The sequence below is a fragment of the Colossoma macropomum genome, unplaced genomic scaffold (genome assembly GCF_904425465.1).
Source record: "Colossoma macropomum unplaced genomic scaffold, Colossoma_macropomum, whole genome shotgun sequence".
Lineage (NCBI taxonomy): Eukaryota > Metazoa > Chordata > Actinopteri > Characiformes > Serrasalmidae > Colossoma > Colossoma macropomum.
Window position 1 is genome coordinate 9,597,187 of NW_023494804.1, and position 22,307 is coordinate 9,619,493.

Consider the following 22,307-nt stretch of genomic DNA (forward strand, 5'->3'; position numbering starts at 1 on the left):
AGTCTGTAACTGTAGAACTACAAAGTGCTCCTATATAGTAAGTGGAGCTGATAAAATGGACAATGAGCGTAGAAACAAGGAGGTAATTTAGCATTAATGGAGTTTTTCATGAATTGCCGAAAAACTGACATCTTTTCAAGTCGTAAAAGGGCAGAGGGAGTAAAGGGTAGAGAGAGTGGACACCCCCTCGCCCTCCCCCCGCCCCCTGGCAACACCGCGCGCTCCTGTAGTGACGCAAAGGTGGAGAGCACGAGCTCCAACTCTAACTTCAACTCAGCGCCGTTAGCGCAACAACTTTTTCTTCTCTTTCCACTAAAAGAAAATCCTTCCGTTCTTTCAGATAACGTTGTAATACCATGTCTGACATCTATAACTCGCTGTCGGCGGCATCTTCTCCCCCACATCTCCACCAAGGTGCGTCCAGTAGTCACCTCAACTCCTGCTAACGACACTGAAGACTTCTCAGGTGAGCAGCTCAAACTTTTTACCTCACAGCTCGGCCGAAGGCACGAGGAACATTTCGCTATTTCTGAGGAGAAACTTCTATATTAGCTATGTTTTCTTTTTTCTACTGAAACTGACTGAGACTCTGACAGACTAAACAAAACGAGAGGACGCTGAAGTTCATCATGAAGCCAGCTTACTCGAATTTTCCCGTTCCACCTTAAACGTTGCAGCAGTTACGTTCTGGTGCCTCAGGCTCCAGAACGTAACTACTGCACCATATAAGCCAACTTTACCCTCCTATCAAGAAGACACTTTCCACTGTTTAAAGCATTAAAACAGTCTCATGTGAAGGTCTTCACAGAGTCTTCTCAAACTTGTTTGGATTGACTTTGTGTGGAAACCCCCTACAGATCATCTACAGATGTTCAAATGATTAACAAACTAGTGCTGATTCTCCAAAACATTACAGTTAAAGGGGAATTAGACTCGGATTTCTTTACAGTGGTGGTGATAGGAACCAGAGGTCACCATGTCTATATATCCATTTTATTTACTATCCAAAACCACCTGTGAACCTACACGTGTTATCTGAGTTGTGATATGTAATGTTGATGATGGTAAAACAGTCGCAAGTCTGAAAAACAAAGTTTTCTTTGAGGTCTGTTTTGCCTTACAATGCCCTGCAGGCAACCCTCCGCCATTAACATACTAAAAAGGATTAAAATACATTATCTGCCAAAACTTTGGCACAAAACTATCATAGGACAGGGTGTCAGACATCAGGCACTTCATGCAAGAGCTTTTTGTGATGTTGCTCTTAGAGGCATTAAACTCTTCAGACGTCTGGTTCCTATCACCACCACTGTAAAGAAATGAGTGGGTAAGTTTCTCTACAGTGCACCACTTCACACCAAACCACCCTGAATGACTCTGTTTACATTTAAACCATTTAATTATGAAGAATTGTTGAAAAATAAAAATAAAAAATCACCATAATTCAGTGGTTGAGATGTAAACAAAGTCATTCAGGGTGGTTTGATGTGAAATACTCCATTCCAGAGAAAGTTACTGGCTTAGATTTTTTTTTAAGTGGTGCTGATGGGAACCAGGGCTCACAATGTTTACAGCACAAATGTAGCCATTTAATTTACTATCCACAACATCCAGTAAACCTACACATCTTCAGAATGTTTATATGTAATGTTGATGAAGGAAATATGTGCTAAATCTGAAAAAAATAATTAAAAAAAATAATAGTTTTACCTTACATCCCTCTTTATGCACCTCTGTGCCATAAATGGATTTTAAAAATTATGTTTTAGGCCAAAACCTTTTCCAAACTGTTATAAAACAATGATATATGCACTTCATGATCCGATAACTGCAGAAAATCAGATATTGTCAGTAATCCGATCAACTACACGAGTCAGGCAGTAATCAGATTTCTGCTTTACAACCAGCCAATAAACTCGCAGAAGAAGACGTGACGTAAATGTAACGTAAAACTCAAACTTCATGCAGCGCTTTTTTTAAAAAACATCGCACCACTTTACCTAAAATATCAACGTACAGCATCTAGAAGTTGAATAATATTTAAATCCTTAATTTCCTTAAAATTTAGTTTCAGCCGCTCCAAAAGCGTTTCCTGCCATCTTGCGGCAACACTGCTTGCTCATTTCCAGTACCACAATCTGTTTCGCACATGCGCAGACTGACAAATCCGAAAGAAATCAGAGTAAGAGTTTACATGCCCTTAGAAATCTGATTTCTGAGCTTAAATCCAGCTCTCTTTATCGGATTTCTTAATCGGATTTCTAGACCTTACTCTGATCTAAGAAATGGAGTATACTGTTTACCATTTGAATAATCAGATAACTGCAAAAATCTGATTACGATCGGATTAATAGGTGCATTTAAACACACTCAGTGTCTCAGGAATCAGGTAAAGTTTCTGTAATGATTGGATGTAATAACTTTGTGTGAGGAAACTGTCCCAGTACATTTGTTTAGAATAGAGCATTTTACATCAAACCACTCTTTGCAAACGTGTTGGAATATTTATTATCTAGATATGATCTTAAATGAATACTTTTGAATAGCTTTAATCTCTTTCAGCCTCATCTGCAACATATGGTTGGTTACAATCAACTATTCAAGCAACTCCTATTATAAGTGAGTACAATAGTCCCTATAATAATTGAGTTCTTCTTTAAAATTATTATTCAGTAACTAAAATGAAACTAATGTGTAGGTTCTGTAGTTATGAGTGCCAGCAGAGCTAAAGAAAGATTGAGAAACTAATTCGGAGAAGAATTGGAAATCTAATCCCAAGAACAATGGTGAATCTGATCTGAAAATGAACCGGGTGTCTTTGAGGAAAACCATAAATAAGCTTGTATCTTGTTCTAAGAAAAATGTTACTTTCAATGTCGCAAAGCAGAGCATAATTAAAAACCCTGCGTGTTGACAGTGAACTACTAAAATATCATGGATGTTTGCAGAAGCATATTTTTCATTTTCATGTATGAAAAGGCTTTTCCTTTTCTCATATCCTGAGGTTTAAATTGCACCAGCATATTAGTTTTACCACGAATCTAAATAAGATCACAGGCACTGATGGGTCAAGGGTAATATGGAGGTCTGGCTGAACTTCACTTATCTCCATCTTCACTGCTAGGCCTGTGTGACTGCATTAATGTGCACAGGAAAAATGCTAAAGTTCTGTCATTTTAATGCCTTTTTGTTCTTATATTAATTTATTTAATCATAATTTGTGAAAGCCCATTCTGTGTTATTCTAGCTATGTAATTTTGTCTTCACAGCATGATGCCTCTGGCCCACTGGTATATTTGCCTGAAGCAGCACTGAGGGAAATGAATGGGAAATCCTGCAACCTCCTGGTTTCTCCCTCCAGCATGCCTCAGTCTCTGGGGACTATAACTGGGCAGCAGGTGCCTCACATCCGAGTGCATGCTAGTAGCTCGCGGGTTTCCTCGCATCATGGCACCCCAGGCCCTGGCACTGGAGTTTCGATGTCTGGAAGCACAGTCCTTCTACCTGCCCTGAGTCTGCACAGGCAAGTGCTGACCAATGGGAAGCACAACAGCACCTTCAGTGTTCCGCAGTCGTCATGGAAACAAGCACCGTCCCCTCCTGTCCCTCCCACCAACCCCAGTGCGGTGAGATCCTGCGGCCTACAGAGTGGTATCAAAGGTAATAAACGCAACCACTGATGCTGATACTATGCAGTGGTACTGAAAATTGAATCAAACACAGTGCCATTTGTTTCAAGGTCAACTGACCTTTACATTGTGTGAGCATTTCAGGACCAATGGACTTACAGAAATTCGGTGTTTGTGTTTGAAAGTTACATAAATAGATGTTAAGATTGTTTATTACCTTCTTTTTTTAATTACCATTTTGGAGATACAAGGTTTTTCTCACATTGTGAACCCACATAAGGTAATAGATTTAAAAATAATAAGTTCATGAAATCAAAAGCCAGAAGTTTGTAGAGCTTAGAGGTTTAGGGTTAGTTACACATACAGTACCGTGCAAAAGTCAGAGGCCTTTCATTTATTCAATTTCCAGTCAAAACGGCAATTAAGTGCAAGTTATTCATTTTTCAGCACCCGGAAAAAGGAGAAAACATAAACACACAGAGGCTTCAACAACTAAATATAACTTTTTTGGTTTATTTCATCCTCTGTTCTTTCAAAGAATTCTACAGAGAGACTTTTCCCCACTGTGATTTTCACGATCCATCAGTGATGTTGAGGTCTGGACCCTGGCGTGGTCAGTCCATTGTTGGGAAACACTGAGAAACACCAGCAGCTTCGCAAATTTTCTTCTGTATTGTCTATTTCCTTTTCTTCTTGACAGCTACACATCCTTTCAGACCCATACTGTTGAGTTGTCTTCTCACAGTGGAGGAATGGACAGAAACACATGTGATTTCTTCAGATCTGATCTCTCAAAGATGAAAGCTTTAAGTGCTGTTTATCTGATAGGGATAAAGTTTTGATGGTTTATCTGGTCTTGCAGGTGGTTGTTAGGAGTCACATTTTCTTTATATCTTTTAATAAACTCCTTTTCACTCATTTTACTTTGACTTTCCCTTTTCTTATGCAACTGGATTATCCTCTATCTAATCACATCAGAAATATCTCCTGAAAAATTAATAACTTGTACTAAAACTCCATTCTGACTAGGAATGAAATAAAGGAAGGTTGGTCTCTGGCGTTTGCATAGTGCTATACAGTTTAGTTAGCATGTACATTGATATCAAAGAACACTAATTAATACCTTACTCTACAAGTAACAAACAATTGGTTTAAAAATGATCAGAATCAGCTATTTCAAAGGATTCTGCTTGTTTTGTGTAAATGTATCTGAGATGCCTGCCCAGAACTAAGGCTGACCTGGTACACATGAACACATGAAAGTAGCACCATCATGGTTAAAATAATAAATATCTGTAAAATGCATCCAAACCTAACCTTCAGTATGAAGATAACAGGTTATAACCCATAATTAACTTGATGTGAACATAACTGCTGAAAAGAAAACAAAAATAAAAGCTCCGCCTTCCAGCTTGCTTTATGTCCACTAATATGATGTCACTGAAGTGTCAGTAGATCTATCAGTTCATTTTATGTAAATCTGCACATCAGTTTACGGTGTATAATATGATATGCGTGTCAGCTGTGGAGATTAAATTTGCCATTTCTAAGTTAAAATGACACAACAACCGAGTACAGTGTGATCCAGTCATCCAGAGTGTGGTATTAAAGATAATAAACGTAACCACTGATGCTGATTTTAAGCAGTAATACTCTGGATGACATCACCGTCGAAATGAAACCTTGTGACTTTGTTTTCTTATTAGAATTTGGGTTTTTTAACACCGTTTAAACATGTTGCCTTTTATAAAGTATGAACATTTCAGAATGAATCAACAAACAGTCATTTCAAAAAAAGACAGATAATAAGTTTAGGATGTTTTTCCTTCTATAAAGTTACTCTTTTATTGATTCCCAGAGCAATGACATGTTTATAACATGTGGAGATGAAATACTGTGTGTCATTTCTGAGTTATAAGCCCGTCATGATGGAGGAATGTGAAAATGAATTGCGACATTTTTTACACCAAAGACTGACTTTTCACACACTAAAGTTTTTCCTCGCTCTGTTCATTTAACATCTGTTTTGAAATATATAACCGTGTTTGCTTGCAAGTGTAGACAATGTTCATAATTCATGAAAAGGAATACATCAACAGTGTCTAGTTTCAAAGAAAATGGGCAATCTCCATGCCTTTGCTCGTGCACTGCACTCTCCATATTTCTCAGCCCAGTGAGCTGGAACATGAGACATGATGGTCCTCGAGAGATACGGAACATCCCCGCCCTTTTTAAACACAAACCTCACCTCTCAATATGTCATATAAAACAGTGTGAAGATTTATGCTTTGACCACTGTCAGGTACAGGTGCTAGTGTGCTTTAGCAGACTTCCACAGATAGCCGATACTGAAATCAACACACTCTGCGGCTGCTCGATATGGACATGAAAATGCATTAATTGATAAAGCTTTTGGATATCGCGATCACGATATGAAGAGTGATAAATTATTATTAAACTAGTTCACCTGTAAGCAAATACACAGTAAATACAAAATTACAAAAACACCATTCACTGTTGTGCAAAATAAATGTAATGAAACGTTAATAGTTACTTACATCAGAACTGCAAGCACATTTTTTGTGCACTGTAGGCCGAACAAGGACACACAGTGTCACTGATGTGAAGCACTGCTCTTATAAGCATCAAAGCCTATTTGCTTGCTGATGACACCCCCCTGTTGAGAATATGTAACCTGTGAAAGACGAGTGACAGGCAGGATGCCCTGAACAGCTTTGATAGTTTTGATCAGTTGGACACACATAAAATTATAATATTTTTCATTAAAACACAAAAAATTTGCTAATTGCTGAAAATATGTGTTTGGGTAATGACAGTTCTTAATGTTCCACCTGATTTTAGACTTTGGGACACTTTTACTACAAAACAATGGGATCTAACAGTTCCCCATGTGGCCATGAGGGACAGGGATGCAGTCTCACTTCCTGCTCTAAAATGCAGGGGTGTGGCAAAAACAAGGCTCCATCTACTGACTAAAACTTTTTTTTATTTAAAACTTAAACTCATAATACATCAAAATAAGCTTCACTTCAGAAGATATTTCTAAAAATGACATTGAAACAAAAAGTTTAAATTATTTTCAGGGCAAATTTAGGGGTTAGGGTTTGGGACAGACACCTCCCAATAGAAAGTACCATATGAATGATGATTTGGTATATATTTAGCTTCTTACTATCGCAATTAACGCCTTGGGTTTAACTGCCTACCAAGCCATTGTCACACACTTCTACAACCTAAGAAAAGCTCCATTAGACTGCATTGAAGTTCCTGTAGTTAATGATAAAAAATAATAAGCCTTAGTATGTCATAAGCCTGGAATGTTAAGGGGTTAAATTGATCATAACAAAAGTTTGAAAACGTAATTTGTTTTTTTAAATAGTTTCTTTATTGTGGGACTGCATTTTGAACTCAGTTCAATGGAATAGGTCATATAGTTAACTCCTTAAAAAGTTCCTTATGATGATGCAGGTTTGTTGGAACAGTGATCATTACTGCTTTATACATTTTACCATACACTCTACTTATTTTACAGACAACACTGAGAGTGAGAATAGTAATCATGTTTAAAGCATTTTTACAGGTTAGTAGTTCAGGATAGATTAGAGTGATGCATGTGCATGTTTTATAAATGACCGTTTGGTTAAGCTGTTAAGTTGGCAGAGCAGGGTTCAGGCCCACCACAGGGAAGCACTTGTTGGGCTTGTATTGCTGTGTTCCAAGCAAACTAATTACTTTACTTCAAAGTAAGGTAGTTTGATCCATTCTGGCTGTTGACAATGTGTTTATAGCATTCATATCCATGATGACAAAAAAAAATATGATTTATTGTGCAGGCCTGTTGCACAATGAAAAGCATACCTTTGACATTTACCAGTAATCCTGTAATGCTACACCTCTGTTCCATCCTGCTGAAAGATAATAAATGTATCTCACTTTGGTGATGTCTGTAAAGACCTCTCTCCAAACATCTTTTTGTCTTGTCTTCTCTGAATAAGCGCGCTGTTGATTTACATACCAGAGTTCATACTTCGCTTCACTTCAATATTGTCCGACGGCCCCTACCTTGTCTTCTCCCTGAAACCCTTTCTTTCATATTTTTTGATAATTAACCAAGCAGAAAGCTTGCTCCTAAACGAGCCATGGCTCAGGCAAAGGAGAGAAAGAAAACTCATTAGTAATTAACAGAGCAGAAAGTGTTTCCAAGCTCCACAGGTTTGGGAATTTCATGAGTATTCATGTGTTTCTTTTAAGGAAGACAAAGGCATGTTTCTATATGGAGAAGACAGTTTTATAACTCTGTCAGCAACAGGTTTTTGTAGATGAAATGGGAGAAATATATGTCTGGAACATAAATCTGGCAGCAAGGCCAGCTGAGTCTAGAATGGAGATTACTAGTGAATTAATATGCTGGCAGTGTGACACAATCTGTGCTTTAATAGAAAAAGGTGTTAGCAGTCCTATAATAATGCTATATGGCACAAAGTGACATTATTTAGGCTAGTAGTTCACTAAACGACTTGAGCATGGCTTTAAAAAGGATATTGCTCTTGATGCTTTCCTTTTATTCAAACAGTGTGAAGTTTAATATTAACTTACAAAGAGCAAATGGGTTCCTCTGTTATAGTCTGAATTCTTAATCATTAATCTGTGGTAACACAGACAAGTGTACACAATTTGCAGTGTGTAAAGTGTAAAGAAAATGAATGCATAGATCTTGATAGGGAAGAATAGGGTATGTATAAATAAATTTTGTCAGAATCGAATGAGAAAAATGACAAATGACTGCTCCCCCACTACAAAGGTTATCGGTTCTTCTGCACGTTCTTGCTCAAATACACCTGCTAAATCAGGACCTACCAGTGTGTATAAACCTTTATTATACACTTCTACAATTTGAGAATAGTCCATGTAGTTACTGAATAACATCTGAGTATACAGCATGCCTGATATTCTAAGATGTATTATTGATTAGTTGAATCAAGAGCACTGAAACCATTAAACTGTCCTAGGGCCCTCCAGGCCAGATTTGATGACCCCATGCTCTACTGCTTTACAGGTTCTCATAGAAAACTACTGGGACAATGTGGCAGATCAAACCTCCAGGTGACGAGCAGTGCTATGGTGGTCCAGAGTCTGAGCCCGGTGTCTACAGCGACTGTGCAGTCCTCTGCCGGCCACTACCCTCCTCATTCTCTGGGCCTTTTTGTACCCTTCACAGATGCCAGGTAAACTAGTCCAAAAGGCCTGAGGATGCAAGCTGTCAAACAAACTAGCAAAAAAATGACACTCACAAGCGTTTTTTTAATGTTCTGGTTATGAAAGTTGTTTGTGGACTTGTGCTGGTGTAGGTCCGTGCTGTCCAGAGAGTCCCTGGCCTCCACCACCCTCAGCCTCGCAGAGAGCCAGTCAATACGCAGCAGCAAGCTGGACTGGCCTTACGGCTACCGTGTTTTACCACCGCTGGGGGAGCAGAACAGCGTCAGTCAGATGGCTGAAGGGATGGAGCTACTGAACCTTCCTCCAGGCACGTCCATGTCTGGAGCCACCAGTATCTCTAACCCGAACTCTCTCCCTGCTTATCTGTTTAAGGAGGACACCAACAGCCCCCGCCATTCTGGCCGTTGCAAGAAAAGAGCCCTGTCCATCTCGCCTTTGTCTGATGGTATCGGCATTGACCTGAACTCCATCATCCGGACCTCACCCACCTCGTTGGTGGCTTACATTATTGGTTCCCAAAATTCTCCAGCTTCCCAGCCAACCTGTTCACCCCTGCAGTCTGACGTATGTGGACATCTCCTTGGAGTCAGAGGAAGCTGTATTCCCAATGTTAGCTTTGCTAACTCCAGTGCAAAAGTCAGTTCTTCACAAGGCCAGGACTTAACCTCTAACCACCACCCCCCTGACAGAGTGAACGCCTGCATGCAGAGATTGGAAGAAGGGGGTGCACATGACAGCCAAAGAGGAGGGACTAATCTGGTAGTGGAACATCAGCTTCTACCTGAACAAGAGATTAGCATCATTGCAACAGCAGAACATGTCCCTTATAATAACCTGCCAAACTCTACACATCCCCAGTTTGCAATGGCAGCCATTGTCAAGGCTCCTAGCCCTCCTAGGGGTCCTCCGCCACCATATTACTCACACCATGTACATCGATCACCTGGTGGTCACCTGGGGCATGGTCAGAACCTTGCAGAGCTACACTCTGTGCCTCGTATGGACAATCCCAGTGTTCTGGGACAGTCCCAAGCTCTATGCCCTATGCTAGAGGAAGAAGAGGGGGAAGTCGATGACTTTATTGGTACACACTGTTGCCAGTGGTTGGACTGCAGCGCCAGCTACAGCCACAAAGAGGAGCTAGTCAAGCACATTGAGAAGCTGCACGTGGACCAGCGAAAAGGAGAGGACTTCACCTGTTTCTGGGCAGGATGTCCAAGGAGACACAAGCCTTTCAATGCTCGTTACAAACTTCTAATCCACATGAGGGTACACTCTGGGGAGAAGCCAAACAAATGCACGGTATGCACAGTACTGTCTACTATTAGAAGAGTACATCTAATACTATGCCAAGGCGGGCAGAGTAGCTGAAACCCATTCTCAAGTAGAGATACTCTTACTTCACAGAAAATAATGACTCAAGGAGAAGTAGGTTAGCAAAAAACAGGTCCAGAAACTTTAGCTCAGATATTTCTCGCGTCTCCAGCAGGAGACTTTTCCTCAAAAGTAGAATATTTACTTGTAAAATATCTCTTATAGTTTGACTTTTATGAGTCTGAAGTCATCTTCTCATTCGCCAGATTCTTGTTCGATTTTTTTTGTTCCACCTTAAATGGTGCCTGAGGCGACAGAATGTAACTGCTACACCATTTAAGGTGGAACAGGAACATTCAAACAAGAAGCTGACTTCAGCTTCGCAACTTTTTAGCGTTTCTTCGTGCAGATTAAACATATAAGGAAACCAGCTGTATCGCTTATAAAAGTCCATTTGTGTCCAAATTATTGATGTACATCTGAAGTTTTTCTCTTTGCCTTTTCGTTAGCTACTAGCTAGGTGAGATTGTTGTCTGCGTTGCTTTCAGGGTTAAAGGTTGGTGAATTAGCAGTTATTCATTAACTCCAGCGTTTAAGACCAGTTATAGTTAAAACTGTGTTAGAACGATCAGCAGAGCTTGATTTGACTGCAAAAGAGAATTATTTTATTTTCACCTAAATATCTAATTCTGCTGTGGAGCTGCAACAGGGCAGTACAAGAGCTGCATGCTGCTCCGGAGCGTTGGATTTTGGGTGAACAGGGTGTTTTGAAATGCTTTTTTTTCCTTGGGTGGTGGATACATAAGGAAAGCAGATAGCTAATGTTACTGCTAGGAAGCCGAATATCGTATTGCAGCTGTGTAACTGTAGTAACTGTCTTCAAAGCATCATTACAGTGGAGAGAATGAATAACTCAAACGACCGAAATGACTCATCAGATGAGGAGGACAACATGCTAAAAGCTAAAGATAGCAAGGGAGGGTGTCTAGACACTTTACCTCATTTTGTCTTCTTTTCTCTGGCCACAAACTGGTGCCCATTTTGTGCTGAGTGAAGAAGGAAGATCTGTTTTTTTACCCTTCAAGAACCAGGGTGAGAGTAACACTGTTGCTAGCTGGTTGTATTAGTCTATAGATCAGTGGATATGCTAGCCTTCACGATCAGGTGACACCACAGGGATTCCCAGTGATTTATTTGCGTGATGCATGCTGGGTATTGTGGTGAGAGAACATTTGTGAATGAAAGCAAAAAACAATATAAAATTGGTCATTCTTCAAGACGGATGGATAGAGTGCTGCGCTACAGAATACTACACAATACAGAAAATTACATATTAATCTATAGTTTTAGGCCAGAACGCCCCTCGAACCCCCCCTTGAGTAAATTGAACTACCCAACTCTGCTACTCTTTTGTTATTCATGTTTAGATATTTAGCATCCAAAGAATAAAAAAGATTTAATGTGCAATCATCTCTTTCACGTTTCTAAACAGACCAGTGGAAAACAGTCCAACGAGGAGCCCAAATTAAATGGCCATTTTGACAGCACTGCCAAAGCATCTCGGGCAGTTTTTAGCAAAGAAAAAAAAAAGATGGCAAGCAGTTTAAAGTCCCTTGTGTGCTTTGATATGTTTTCATGCTGAGGTTAGGCAGAACTTTGCTTCAACTGAGGAGGTATTTTCCTCTTGTAGCACTGGCCGTCAGCTAATTAGTAAAAGTCTCTGATGACTGACAAGGGAGTTTACACAATTATGCTGTTATTAAAGTTGCACAAAGGGCCTACACTTAAGCGCTGGCAGAGAAATGGTCCACTTCCAGCCACCGACATCTCTCAGCTGGACAAGCTGTCAGCAGTCAAGAGGCTGCCAGCAGGTGTGGCACAGCCTGAGATGGACTGCTAGGTACCATCCGTATGGCCATCTTAGCTTTAAAAAACTGAGCTATTTCTGTGGACAGAGCTACACCTTTCCTAAGAGGCAGTGGCCTAAGAGTCTAGACACCGGAGGGAGGAGAGTGACCTTCTGGCTTAGTACCTGCTGTGATGGTACATGGGTTCAGGTTGGCGAAAGGGCGATCTACGGCCATTCCTTGTCTCATCTGATCTTGGCAATCATTAATGGTGCACATACCTGTGGTCGACCTTTCACTCCAAACACTTACTCATTACTTAAAACCGCTCCTGTTGCCATGGAGCCTGGAACAGTTGGATGGTTTTGTTGAGCACATAATCATAGACCAAGGAGGGAAGAAAATGGTCACAGCCTCTACCCAAGCTGAAAAATTCTCTGCTTGCTGCTTGTTGTTTATAGACCTTTTCCTTCACTGTGCAAATACCACCATCATCTGCCTAAGCTTTGCCAAAGTCAGGCCACTCGGAAGACTGACAGACAGAGAAACCATACTGGAACAGATTTGTGCTCTTTGAGATCATAATTAAATAGATCCTATTACGCTTCACAATCGCAGGACGTTAGCAAAGCATGCCTGAACCTGTTCCTGTTCCCGAGCGTTGATCTGAGGATGAAGGCTTAAACGTTTACATATGGATCCATGTTTTGTTACCATTCAAAAAGAACGGCTATACTTTCAACACAGTACATTTTCCTGACAAGTTTCACTTTGAAACACTTTTTGTAAAGTTAGCATTTCTGTTATGATCTTAACAGTAGAAATATATCAATTATTAGATCTTGCTCTTTGTAGGAGTCATTAATTAAACTGTATAAAGACAATAGGCTGCAGTGAAGGAATGACAACTCGCTTTCTTTTTTTTTAATCAAAAGAGCAGGTATTCGTGTTGAGGGTTACCATGGAAGCCAGGAGAAACGCTGGGCTGGCCACCAGAAATAGCAGCTACAAAAGCTTGCTATCAGGAGGTTTGGCAAGGATCTTTAAGTGTCGTTTTTAAGTTGTTTGTCTGATCCAGCAGCTGTTACTGACTACCTTGTGGATTTAAATTGCCTTTGCTCTCCTTCAGCATTTCAGGCGTGCTTTGTTTCCCCTGACAGGTGGACAATATGAACTCCTCATCTTGCATACCTTTAAAAATGAAGGTGCACTTTTTGGAGTGAGGAAATCTGCCTATTCTGCCAATTTTTGTGCATAACTAAATGGTTAAGATGAAACTAAATGGTTATTTAGAGTGGTTTGGTGTGAAATAGTGCCTTGTGGCCAGAACTGAACCATATCAGAACCAGATGTCTGGAGTATTTAAGGCCTCTAAAAGCTCCCTTAGAGAAAGCTGTTACACAAAATGGTAACAAATACATTGCACAGTGGCTGGGAGATTGTTTTGCTATAGTTCTGAGATAAAAATTTTAGCCTAAAATGTATTTTTTTCAATCCATTCATGGCAGAGAGGTACATGCAGGGTATTGTAAGGCAGAATGGTACACTCTCAAAAGAGATGGTTCTTCAAAAGTTCTTTAGCAAAGAAAATTGTTCTATATAGAACCATGAGCACTCAAAGAACCTGTTGCAAGATAGTAGGGTTCTTTGCATCATGAAAGCATTCTTCAGATTGTTGGAACATGTGCATGAATGTGCTACAGATGGTTCTTTATATAGAACCTTTTTGAAAAGGGATCTAGATGGCACCCTCTATTGTTTCAAGCTTGACATCGTGTGCTATATAGAACCCTTTTCAAAAAGGTTCTACAGCACAACCATCTACAGCACATTCTCCCATCAATCTGAAGAACGCTTTCATTATGCAAAGAACGCTGTATTCTTGCAAAAGGTTCTTTGAGTGCTCATGGTTCTGTGTAGAACAAATTTCTTTACTAAAGAACCCTTGAAGAACCATCTTTTTTAAGAGTGTACCCAGAGAAAATGAATTACATACACATATTAAAACCCAAAAGAAGATACATGTAGGATCACTGGTGGTTTGGGATAGTAAATAAAATGGCTATATTTGTGTTGTAGACATAGTGACCTCTGTTTCCTATCAGCACCATTGTTGGTAAGTTCTCTACAGTACATCTCAACAATTCAGTTCTACCAAAAAAAAGGAATTCCTGTATTAATGGATGGTTCTCTAAAGAACCATGAGAAAGAAGCTGAAATTATGAAAAGATTCTAGACCAGTTAAAGGTGTAGAAGCCTTTTGAAACCTTTATTCTTGAGATTGTACCAGAGTTCCAGCTGAGGCTTTGGAAGACAGTAAGAAAGATATGGTTCCATTAGATTTCCAAATGATTAAATGATCGTTACATTAAATTAGATGCTACATGTTTATTGAGAATTCTTGAAGTAAGAGCCTTTGTTGTAATCCAGTCAGTTAGTACATCCAGAGAAACTTGAAATTCTGGCTCTCAGTCTATGGTACTGAATACTACGCTGATCACGTGACCCGCAGGACTTTTGGCGGGTAAGGAGGGAAACTGCACTGGCATCTACAAGAGGGCTCCTTTAGTCTCTGTAGTTACGTGCTTTTGTTCTTGCAAGCGTGGGTGTAGGTGTGTAGGTCTTCTTGCTAAACTGAATGAACCTTACCTTGAAACAACAGTCTCATATGACAGTTCTAATTACACCATAGCTTGTCCTGTTTGCCTTTGGATGATTGATCTTGACACTGCAGTCCATTATTTTATATTCCATAAGGGAACATTAACTGTCTACTATTGATGGGACTTGTCCAAAAAACGACTGCCATGGCAATGAAGGCAGTGAAGAATAATATAAAAAAACAGCATTTGTTGTTGTTGTGCTGGAGATGCCAGGGCTTTGCGTAAGAAAGGGGCAAACAAAAGGGGGAGGTGAGGGAGAGATGTTCGCAGCCTGACTGCTGGCATGGGACGGAGCTGCCATTATGTGGCGGGGCATGGCGGGCTGCCACGGCCTGTCAGGGGCTGGCTGCGGCTTTGAGGCGCGCACAGGAGCCGCCACGCTGTCTTTTTAGTTCCTTCGGCCTCTCTGCGGAGCCAGCAGGGTCCGGAGCTTTATTAAATAAATCTGAAAGGCTACTCCAAGTGCACCGAGGCACTCCCGTCTGATGTTGCGTCTGTTGTTTTCTCCTCAGCCCTGAGCTGAATGCTTATTGATTTGGCTCCTTTTCTCCCGCCTTGTGTTCCTCTTATCCTTGCTGGGCAGTCACGATTGTGCAGGGCTGGTTTAGCACCCTAATGAGTAAACGGTGATTAAAGAAGACAGCGGTTGTAATTTCTGGCTCTAATGGCTCTTGTCGCACACTTAAGAGACCTTTGCAACAAACATGACAATGGATAAAAAGCTCAATACAGTGGGCCTATTATATTTGTTCTTTTTTGACATATTTTGGTGACTCAATGCAAGTAAACATCCAGTGCAATCAATAGCTTGCAGTTGTCATATACAAGCAGACATTAGCAGAATATTTGTAGGTTTTTTCAAAATTGGTATTTCTGAAAGATAATATTCCATTTGCGTGAAGCGACTGTGAAATAGCATTGCCTTCCTCCAGCTCCTTTGATAAGCAAGCGTTTAATCCCAGGCCCAGACACTCAGCTTCTTAAACAAACCCCGTGTAATTAGAGGCTGATCTAAGGGAAGCCACTGTGGATGGCGTAGGAATTGAGTGGCGACTGTTGGCCAGAGAACTAAATGCCAAGCTATAATAGTCCTCGCTTTTGGAAACGCATTCAACATGAGAAAACAGTATACAGTACTGTGCAAAAGTCAGAGACCACTCTTTATTTATTCCTTTATTTATTTCGTTTCAGTGTTTTCTTTTCTCAGTAAGGGCTTCTTGACAGCTACACATCCTTTCAGACTCATAGTGTTGAGTTGTTTTCTCACTGTGGATTTTTTCAGATCTGAAGCCGCTTGATTTTCTCCTCTTTCTCAAAGATAAAAGCTTTATGTACTGTTTATCTGATGGTGGCAGTTTTGATGCTCTACTAGGTCCTGTACAGTTGTTAAGAGTCTAATTGTACTCTGGTTTTGCAGACCATTTATTTTCCTTTGACTCCTCTTCCTTATGCAGATGGATTATCGTATATCAAGTGTCTCCTGAAAAAACTTGCTTTGTGAGAAGTAAAATTTAACCAACTTCTAGGACTGAACTTTGGAGGAATGGAAAAATATCTCTGTAGATTTCCTTGAGAAACTGAAAGCAAGTCTCCTGAAAAGAATAGAAGTAGTAATGAAGGACAAGCGTGGACACACTAAATGCTGAAATATGATATTATACTTTGAGTTGGAGGCTTTTGTGTAATTTTCTATTACATATATTTTCTACGTGGTTTCTGACTTTTGCACCATACTGTATTTTTCTTATTTTTCTAATATAATATTAGTAAATGTGGACAAATAGATTTGTCCACAAGTCAGAGGAGCAAAATGTTAATCAGCAACTATTTCATTTCATTTCTGTTCTGTGAGAAAACATTATTGGACAAAGGGATGAATATATTGTTCTTTTGGGTTCAAGTAGACAGTTTAGCAGAATTGCGAATCAATCATGAAGACCCCAGTAGAGTACAGGGAAGATGATTATACCCAGCTGGTAGCTGTGGTTTCTTCAAACTCAGGTCAAGCTTAGCAATAAAATATCTGCAATCACAGCCAATCATACGGAAGCCTACTCTCACAGTCTGAAGCACTTACTCACCCTTAGCCAGCTGAGCAGAACGGCCTTTGAGGGAAAAGGGAATCGGGAATATTTGACTAAGGATCAAAGTGCATACAGGGAAGTAATGAACATTTCCAGACTTTTAGGGCCTGTTTCCTCTCTGTGACGAGAGCAGTGGTGTGAGAAAGAATCTCAGCTATTCTGGTGTCGTCACTCACAATTAGACACCAAAAAACAATGGCTTGTTCTCAAAAATGAAATAAGGTGACCAGTTCTGTTAGCAACTCGATGGCTTTCATGTAATTTCAGTCAGGTTGTAGACCTACGCATTCCAGACTTGGCCATAGAGAGGACAAAGAGCATGGGGCGTACATGCCTCAAGGGTGGGCTCATTGGGAAATAGTGCTGAAACAGTTTTTTTTTAATGCTTCACTAATGAGGCACAACGAGACCTTCTGCCTGGCATCATTGTTGAAGGCTGTTTCTGTGCATTAGCAGCAGCGCAGGAATAAAAAGGGACTTTTTATACTATTCTATGTCAGTCACAGTGGTATACATATTTAGAACCTTTTAGATCTGCAGGGAGCAGGTAATGGGCTCAGGGAGGGTGTGGAACCAGAGGAGTCATGGAGAGATGGTTGATTGACTTGAGCAGTAAAACACTGACCCCTCCTGGTTGAAGCATGCGGATACGCCTCTTGGCCCTTGGGTCCAGCCGGAGCGCTCCCTCTGTTCTATGCATAATTGACATGTATCCGTATTTGAAATAACAGTCTCTCTTTCGTCGTGTCTTTTTTATCGCCCCGGACAGTTCGAGGGCTGTCAGAAGGCGTTCTCACGCCTGGAGAACCTGAAGATCCACCTGCGGAGCCACACCGGAGAGAAGCCTTACACGTGCCAGCACCCAGGCTGTCAGAAAGCCTTCAGCAATTCCAGCGACCGAGCCAAGCACCAGCGCACACATGTTGACACAGTGAGTGTATAATAGGGCTGCAGAATTAATCATCCCTTATGAAAAAAAAAGTACAGCACTACTATTTCTGTAGGATTCTTATAGAAATCCTAAAGTAAAGAGGGTTCAATAGTACAGGTATTACACAAGTAGTATAGATTACTAAAAGTCAGGGATATTGCATGGAGGGTAAAGCATTCAGTATTTACAGCACTATAGAGTTTACTACAGTAGGCATGTGCCAGTCTAAAAAAATGAATGTCACTGTAATTACTCAACCATTTGTACCAGTTCGTTATTATTGAATACCGTAATAAGAAATAAAACCTTACATGTTCAACTGCTGTTCACAAGTCAAAGCTCACCCCTCATTTATTTAATTTCCAGTCAGAACAGCCATTAAGTACCAGTTATGAATTTATCAGCATTAGGAAAACATGTATTTCACACAGAAACCTTAACAACTAAATATAATCCACATTTTTACCTTTGTTACAGCTTCCATTCTGTTCAGGTGACTTGCTTTCATATTTTTCCACATCTCCAAAGTTGAGTCCTAGAAGTGGGTTACTTTTTCTGCTTCTTGCAATCCAAGTAATCACAAATTTAGACTCATCAGTCCATAAAACCTTATTCCAGATGTCCAGTTTAAGCGTTCTAGTGCAAATGCTCTTTTTTTTTAGTCTATTTCCTTTTCTTGTCTTGACAGCTACTCATCCTTTCAGACCCATAGCAATAAAGCATTGTCAGTGAATATTTTCAGATCTAAAGCATAAGTGGAGTACTGCTTATCTGATAGTGACAAGTTTGGTGGTCTACCAGATCTTGCACAGTTGTTAGAAGCTCCAGGTTCTCCATTTTCTCAAAATTTCTCAAAATTTAGTAATTCTAAAACTCCAGTTTTGGAAACCCTTGTTTTTTTCTATTTTGTTTACTTTCGGTAACTCTTTATTTAGATGCTTTGTTGATACTTAATTTACTTTCAAGTTACATTCAACTAAATATCTACTAAACTGACCATAATTGTCTTTAACTTTAAACCTGGCTCTAATCCTAACCCTAACTTTAACCTCAACCCAAAACCTAAACTCAAACATCCTGGTCCTAGCCCTAACCCTGGTCCGGATCCTAACCCTAACCCCACCACTGTGTAGAACCAACTGAGTTTCAACAGATAGTTTGTTAACAATTAGAACATCCGTAGATAATCTATAGGGACTGTAATGGACTAGTGGTCTGAAGTGAGACCTTACTTTCTTTTTCCTTATGCAAGTGAATTATTTTATGAGAATCTCCTCAGAAATATCACCTGTAAAATTAATAACTTGTCTGTAGTGGCTATTTTAACTGGAAATTAAATAAATAAAGATTAGTCTCTGACTTTTGCACAGTACTGTACACTACTACATACATGTAGTAGTGTTCCAAAAACAAATACATTTTTTCATATCGTTCATCTGTATTCACCCTCTGTCTGAAACGCTCTGTTAGAGCTCCTGTGACTTTAAGCCCCGCCTCCCAATGAGCCCAGTGTGCTCTGATTGGTCAGCTTACTTTGTTCTGATGATAAGTTCCGCCTCTACACCACTGTGCCTATTCTTACAACGGCGTCGGTTCTGCTGTATCAGTTTAAGCCAGAGTCAGGTATCCTGTAAGTCAGACAGAACAAATCGGTAGATTTACCTTCGCAAGCTGGACTGGAGTGGGACGTTTCAGAGTGGTAAGTTATTACTTTGTAGCTCTCTTGTGTGAGGGCATGCCAAGCTTACCAGTAGGCGGGCAATAAGGATTGTGTTATGAGATTGCATCATCTTGTAACAAAGACAGAGGACTGGAATTCCAGCAAGGCATTTCAGACAGCTGAGAAAAGTGGTTTCTGTAGAAGAGAGTTTCTCTCTTTGGCATGTACTTTGGGCTTTGTGACACTAAGGGAAAGGGAAAAAACAGAAAAGCATGATAAGTCCACTTTAATAGCAGTAAGTTTTAGTGGTTGTACATTTTGTATAATGGCACAGCAGTCTCCAGTCATTTCTGAAATCCTGTTTTTTCAGTTTTAATAGGCATCATGTCTTTGGTGTCCGCTATGTTTCAGGCCAGGTGGTAGACCCCTGGTGCTCTACATAACACATGGAGTGTGAAAGGACAGCATTGCAACCTTTGCCATGAGCTGTGAAGGTGTTCAAACCAATAAAACACTATAACAGCTGTAGAATAAAGCTTGAGATCACAATGTGACAGTGTGGTGGGATCTTATTAAACCAGGCTACTCTGCATATTTAAAATCTCCATGAGTCCATGATAATAATAAATATGTGTTGAATATCATGGCATATCTCATTACTGAATATTGGCACATCACCATATTGTTTCTTTTTATAAGGGGTATTTTAATCATGATCATGATATTTGCTTTCCTCAGTAAATTAAATCAAAGACAATGACATAATCAGCTGGAACAAGGTTGAAAATTTGGTCTGATAAGCAAAGGGGACCAATGTCAGGAGGCTATAGCTTACATATGGCAACTTAAAAATTTAAGCTTGAACTGTATAAATAAAAAAGTACACCTTCAATTACACTTTTCATGTTAATATCTTATACTTTATATGTCAATATTAAAACACAAAAAAGTGTTATTAGCATGAATATCATACATATTCTGTTTATAGATTCAATTTTGTCGCCTATTAAAATTGTTTTTTGTCATTGTTTTTTTTAGGTCACTACAATTCTTAGGCTAATCTGCATGTTGTTATAAATATTTTTGCAAAATACCCCAATTATGTTAAATATCATGATAATTAATAAGAAAAAGCAAGGACTATTACCAACTGTTATGGCATAAATCAACAAATAATCATAGTATAGAAGTGTTGAAAATGATTCCAGGATGGGTTATGTACGTTTTTCTTTTTTTAGAACCATCCAAATCCACCCCCAAATTTATCTTGTGTAATTGAAAAAGTGGGGAGGGACATGCCCCCTTCCCCTTTCCTGATTTTGCACCAGGGGTCTCCAGTGTTAATGATCTTAGCTAAAGTTAGCTAATAAGCTAAGGTTAGATATCATTTTTATTGCCTCTTTAGATTGTCATCTCCAAAATGGCAACAGGAGAGGGATAAAAATGTTCCTAACTTTTAATGTAAGTTGATGTAAAGATGTAAAGTTCTGGAGCTTTTCTGTTGGTCCATTCATCATGAAATTTTCACACAACGTAAAGGACGGCTGATAAAGAAAAATGAAAATCAAAAAATGGAGATACTTATTTTTGGTGTTGACTGGCTTGTGTTTCTGGAAAATAAACCTATGAATTTTCTATAGAAGCTGCATTTGGGTACATACTGTGGTGGCACATTTATTTATACGTAGCATTTAAAGCTTAATGGCTAAGGACTTGTCTTGTTTTGATGTAAAGATGTACACATTTGAAGGAACACAGGCTTATAGTGCACGATGTAGTACTGTAGTACTGGAGACCAGTCTCGAAACTCATTTGGACTTGGTCTTGTCTCGGTCTCGGGGTAAGGTGTTCCTGGAAATTGTTGTCGCCGAGTGTAATGCCTCCGGTTGAGGTAACTGGAAACGGAACTATTATTGAATATCAACAAAACCAGCATAAACAGACTAAAACAGTTCTTTCTCTGTATCAGGAATTCACACTTTTGCAACTCGTCCACACAAAAGACCATTAAAAGCTTCCGTGGATTTAAGTGTTCATATCGTCTTTTTCTGACTCACCTAATGAGAAGGCTGATTGGGCAGCAAAGTATCAGGCTGAACAGAGGAAAGAAACGGAGTTTTGGCTCAATTCGGCAGGTTTAGATACTTATTCATTGTGTTTAGTCTCCGAGTGATGGTGTAAATTGTTGGGTTTCAAAGCTTTATTTAAAGCAAACAGCACTGAGCGTTTTCAGTTCTTACAAACATGAAGCCCAATCCTACGTATTCATTGCGGTATTTCGTTTGCACTGAAAATATAGACATAACTAGCTAATTAATAATTTTATCAATATAATATTTTATTTTAGCAAATAATCAACAGTATTTGTCATATTTTACATTACATTTGGTTAAATGTTTGTATTGTAATGAATTTTTCCATTTAAAAAAATACCTGCAGTACCACCACAGCCCACAGGTAGAAAAACACTGCTGTATACTTTTTAAATAATCTGTTAGTTAAGGATCTAATTGATCCTTTCTAGGATGGTTTAACTGAAGATTATTTGATTTATGATGTTTGTTGGTTCCAAAGTTTCAACATCCCCTGAGAAAAGATGTTATTATTTTTATGTTTTCATATTATTTATTTAATATTTTTTTAAGTTATATTCACTTGACTTCAGGTGGTGATGCTGAATATGAGAGAAGAAATGAACAGAGAATAATCTTAACACTGCTTCCAGTTACAAGGCAAATAATTCATAATGTTTTAAGCTATATACTTTTTATTAACAATAAAAAATATTGCTAATAAAACTGAAAAAGCCTTAAGCTGGTCCTGATCTTGACTACAACATTAAGAAAGAAATGGTTGTTTACTGTTGATCTAGAATTGCAGCACTATAAATCTACTGTATTTTGTTCATTTTGTTATAATCACAATTTCAATGCTGAGCAAA

At 39.4% G+C, this 22,307-nt stretch overlaps 1 protein-coding gene across 2 annotated transcripts in view; it reads left to right on the forward strand.

Moving 5' to 3' along the window:
• Window positions 1–222: 222 nt before the first annotated feature.
• glis3 (GLIS family zinc finger 3) overlaps window positions 223–22,307 on the forward strand; it is a 37,362-nt gene continuing 15,277 nt past the window's right edge. The window contains exons 1-6 of one of the 2 annotated variants that reach the window (XM_036595667.1): window positions 223–466; window positions 2,563–2,619; window positions 3,270–3,660; window positions 8,707–8,875; window positions 8,999–10,169; window positions 17,545–17,706. In XM_036595667.1, the coding sequence (XP_036451560.1) occupies window positions 3,321–3,660; window positions 8,707–8,875; window positions 8,999–10,169; window positions 17,545–17,706 (1,842 nt within the window). In that variant the 5' untranslated portion in view covers window positions 223–466; window positions 2,563–2,619; window positions 3,270–3,320. The remainder of the gene's footprint in view (window positions 467–2,562; window positions 2,620–3,269; window positions 3,661–8,706; window positions 8,876–8,998; window positions 10,170–17,544; window positions 17,707–22,307) is intronic. The other variant, XM_036595666.1, reaches the window with a different exon arrangement.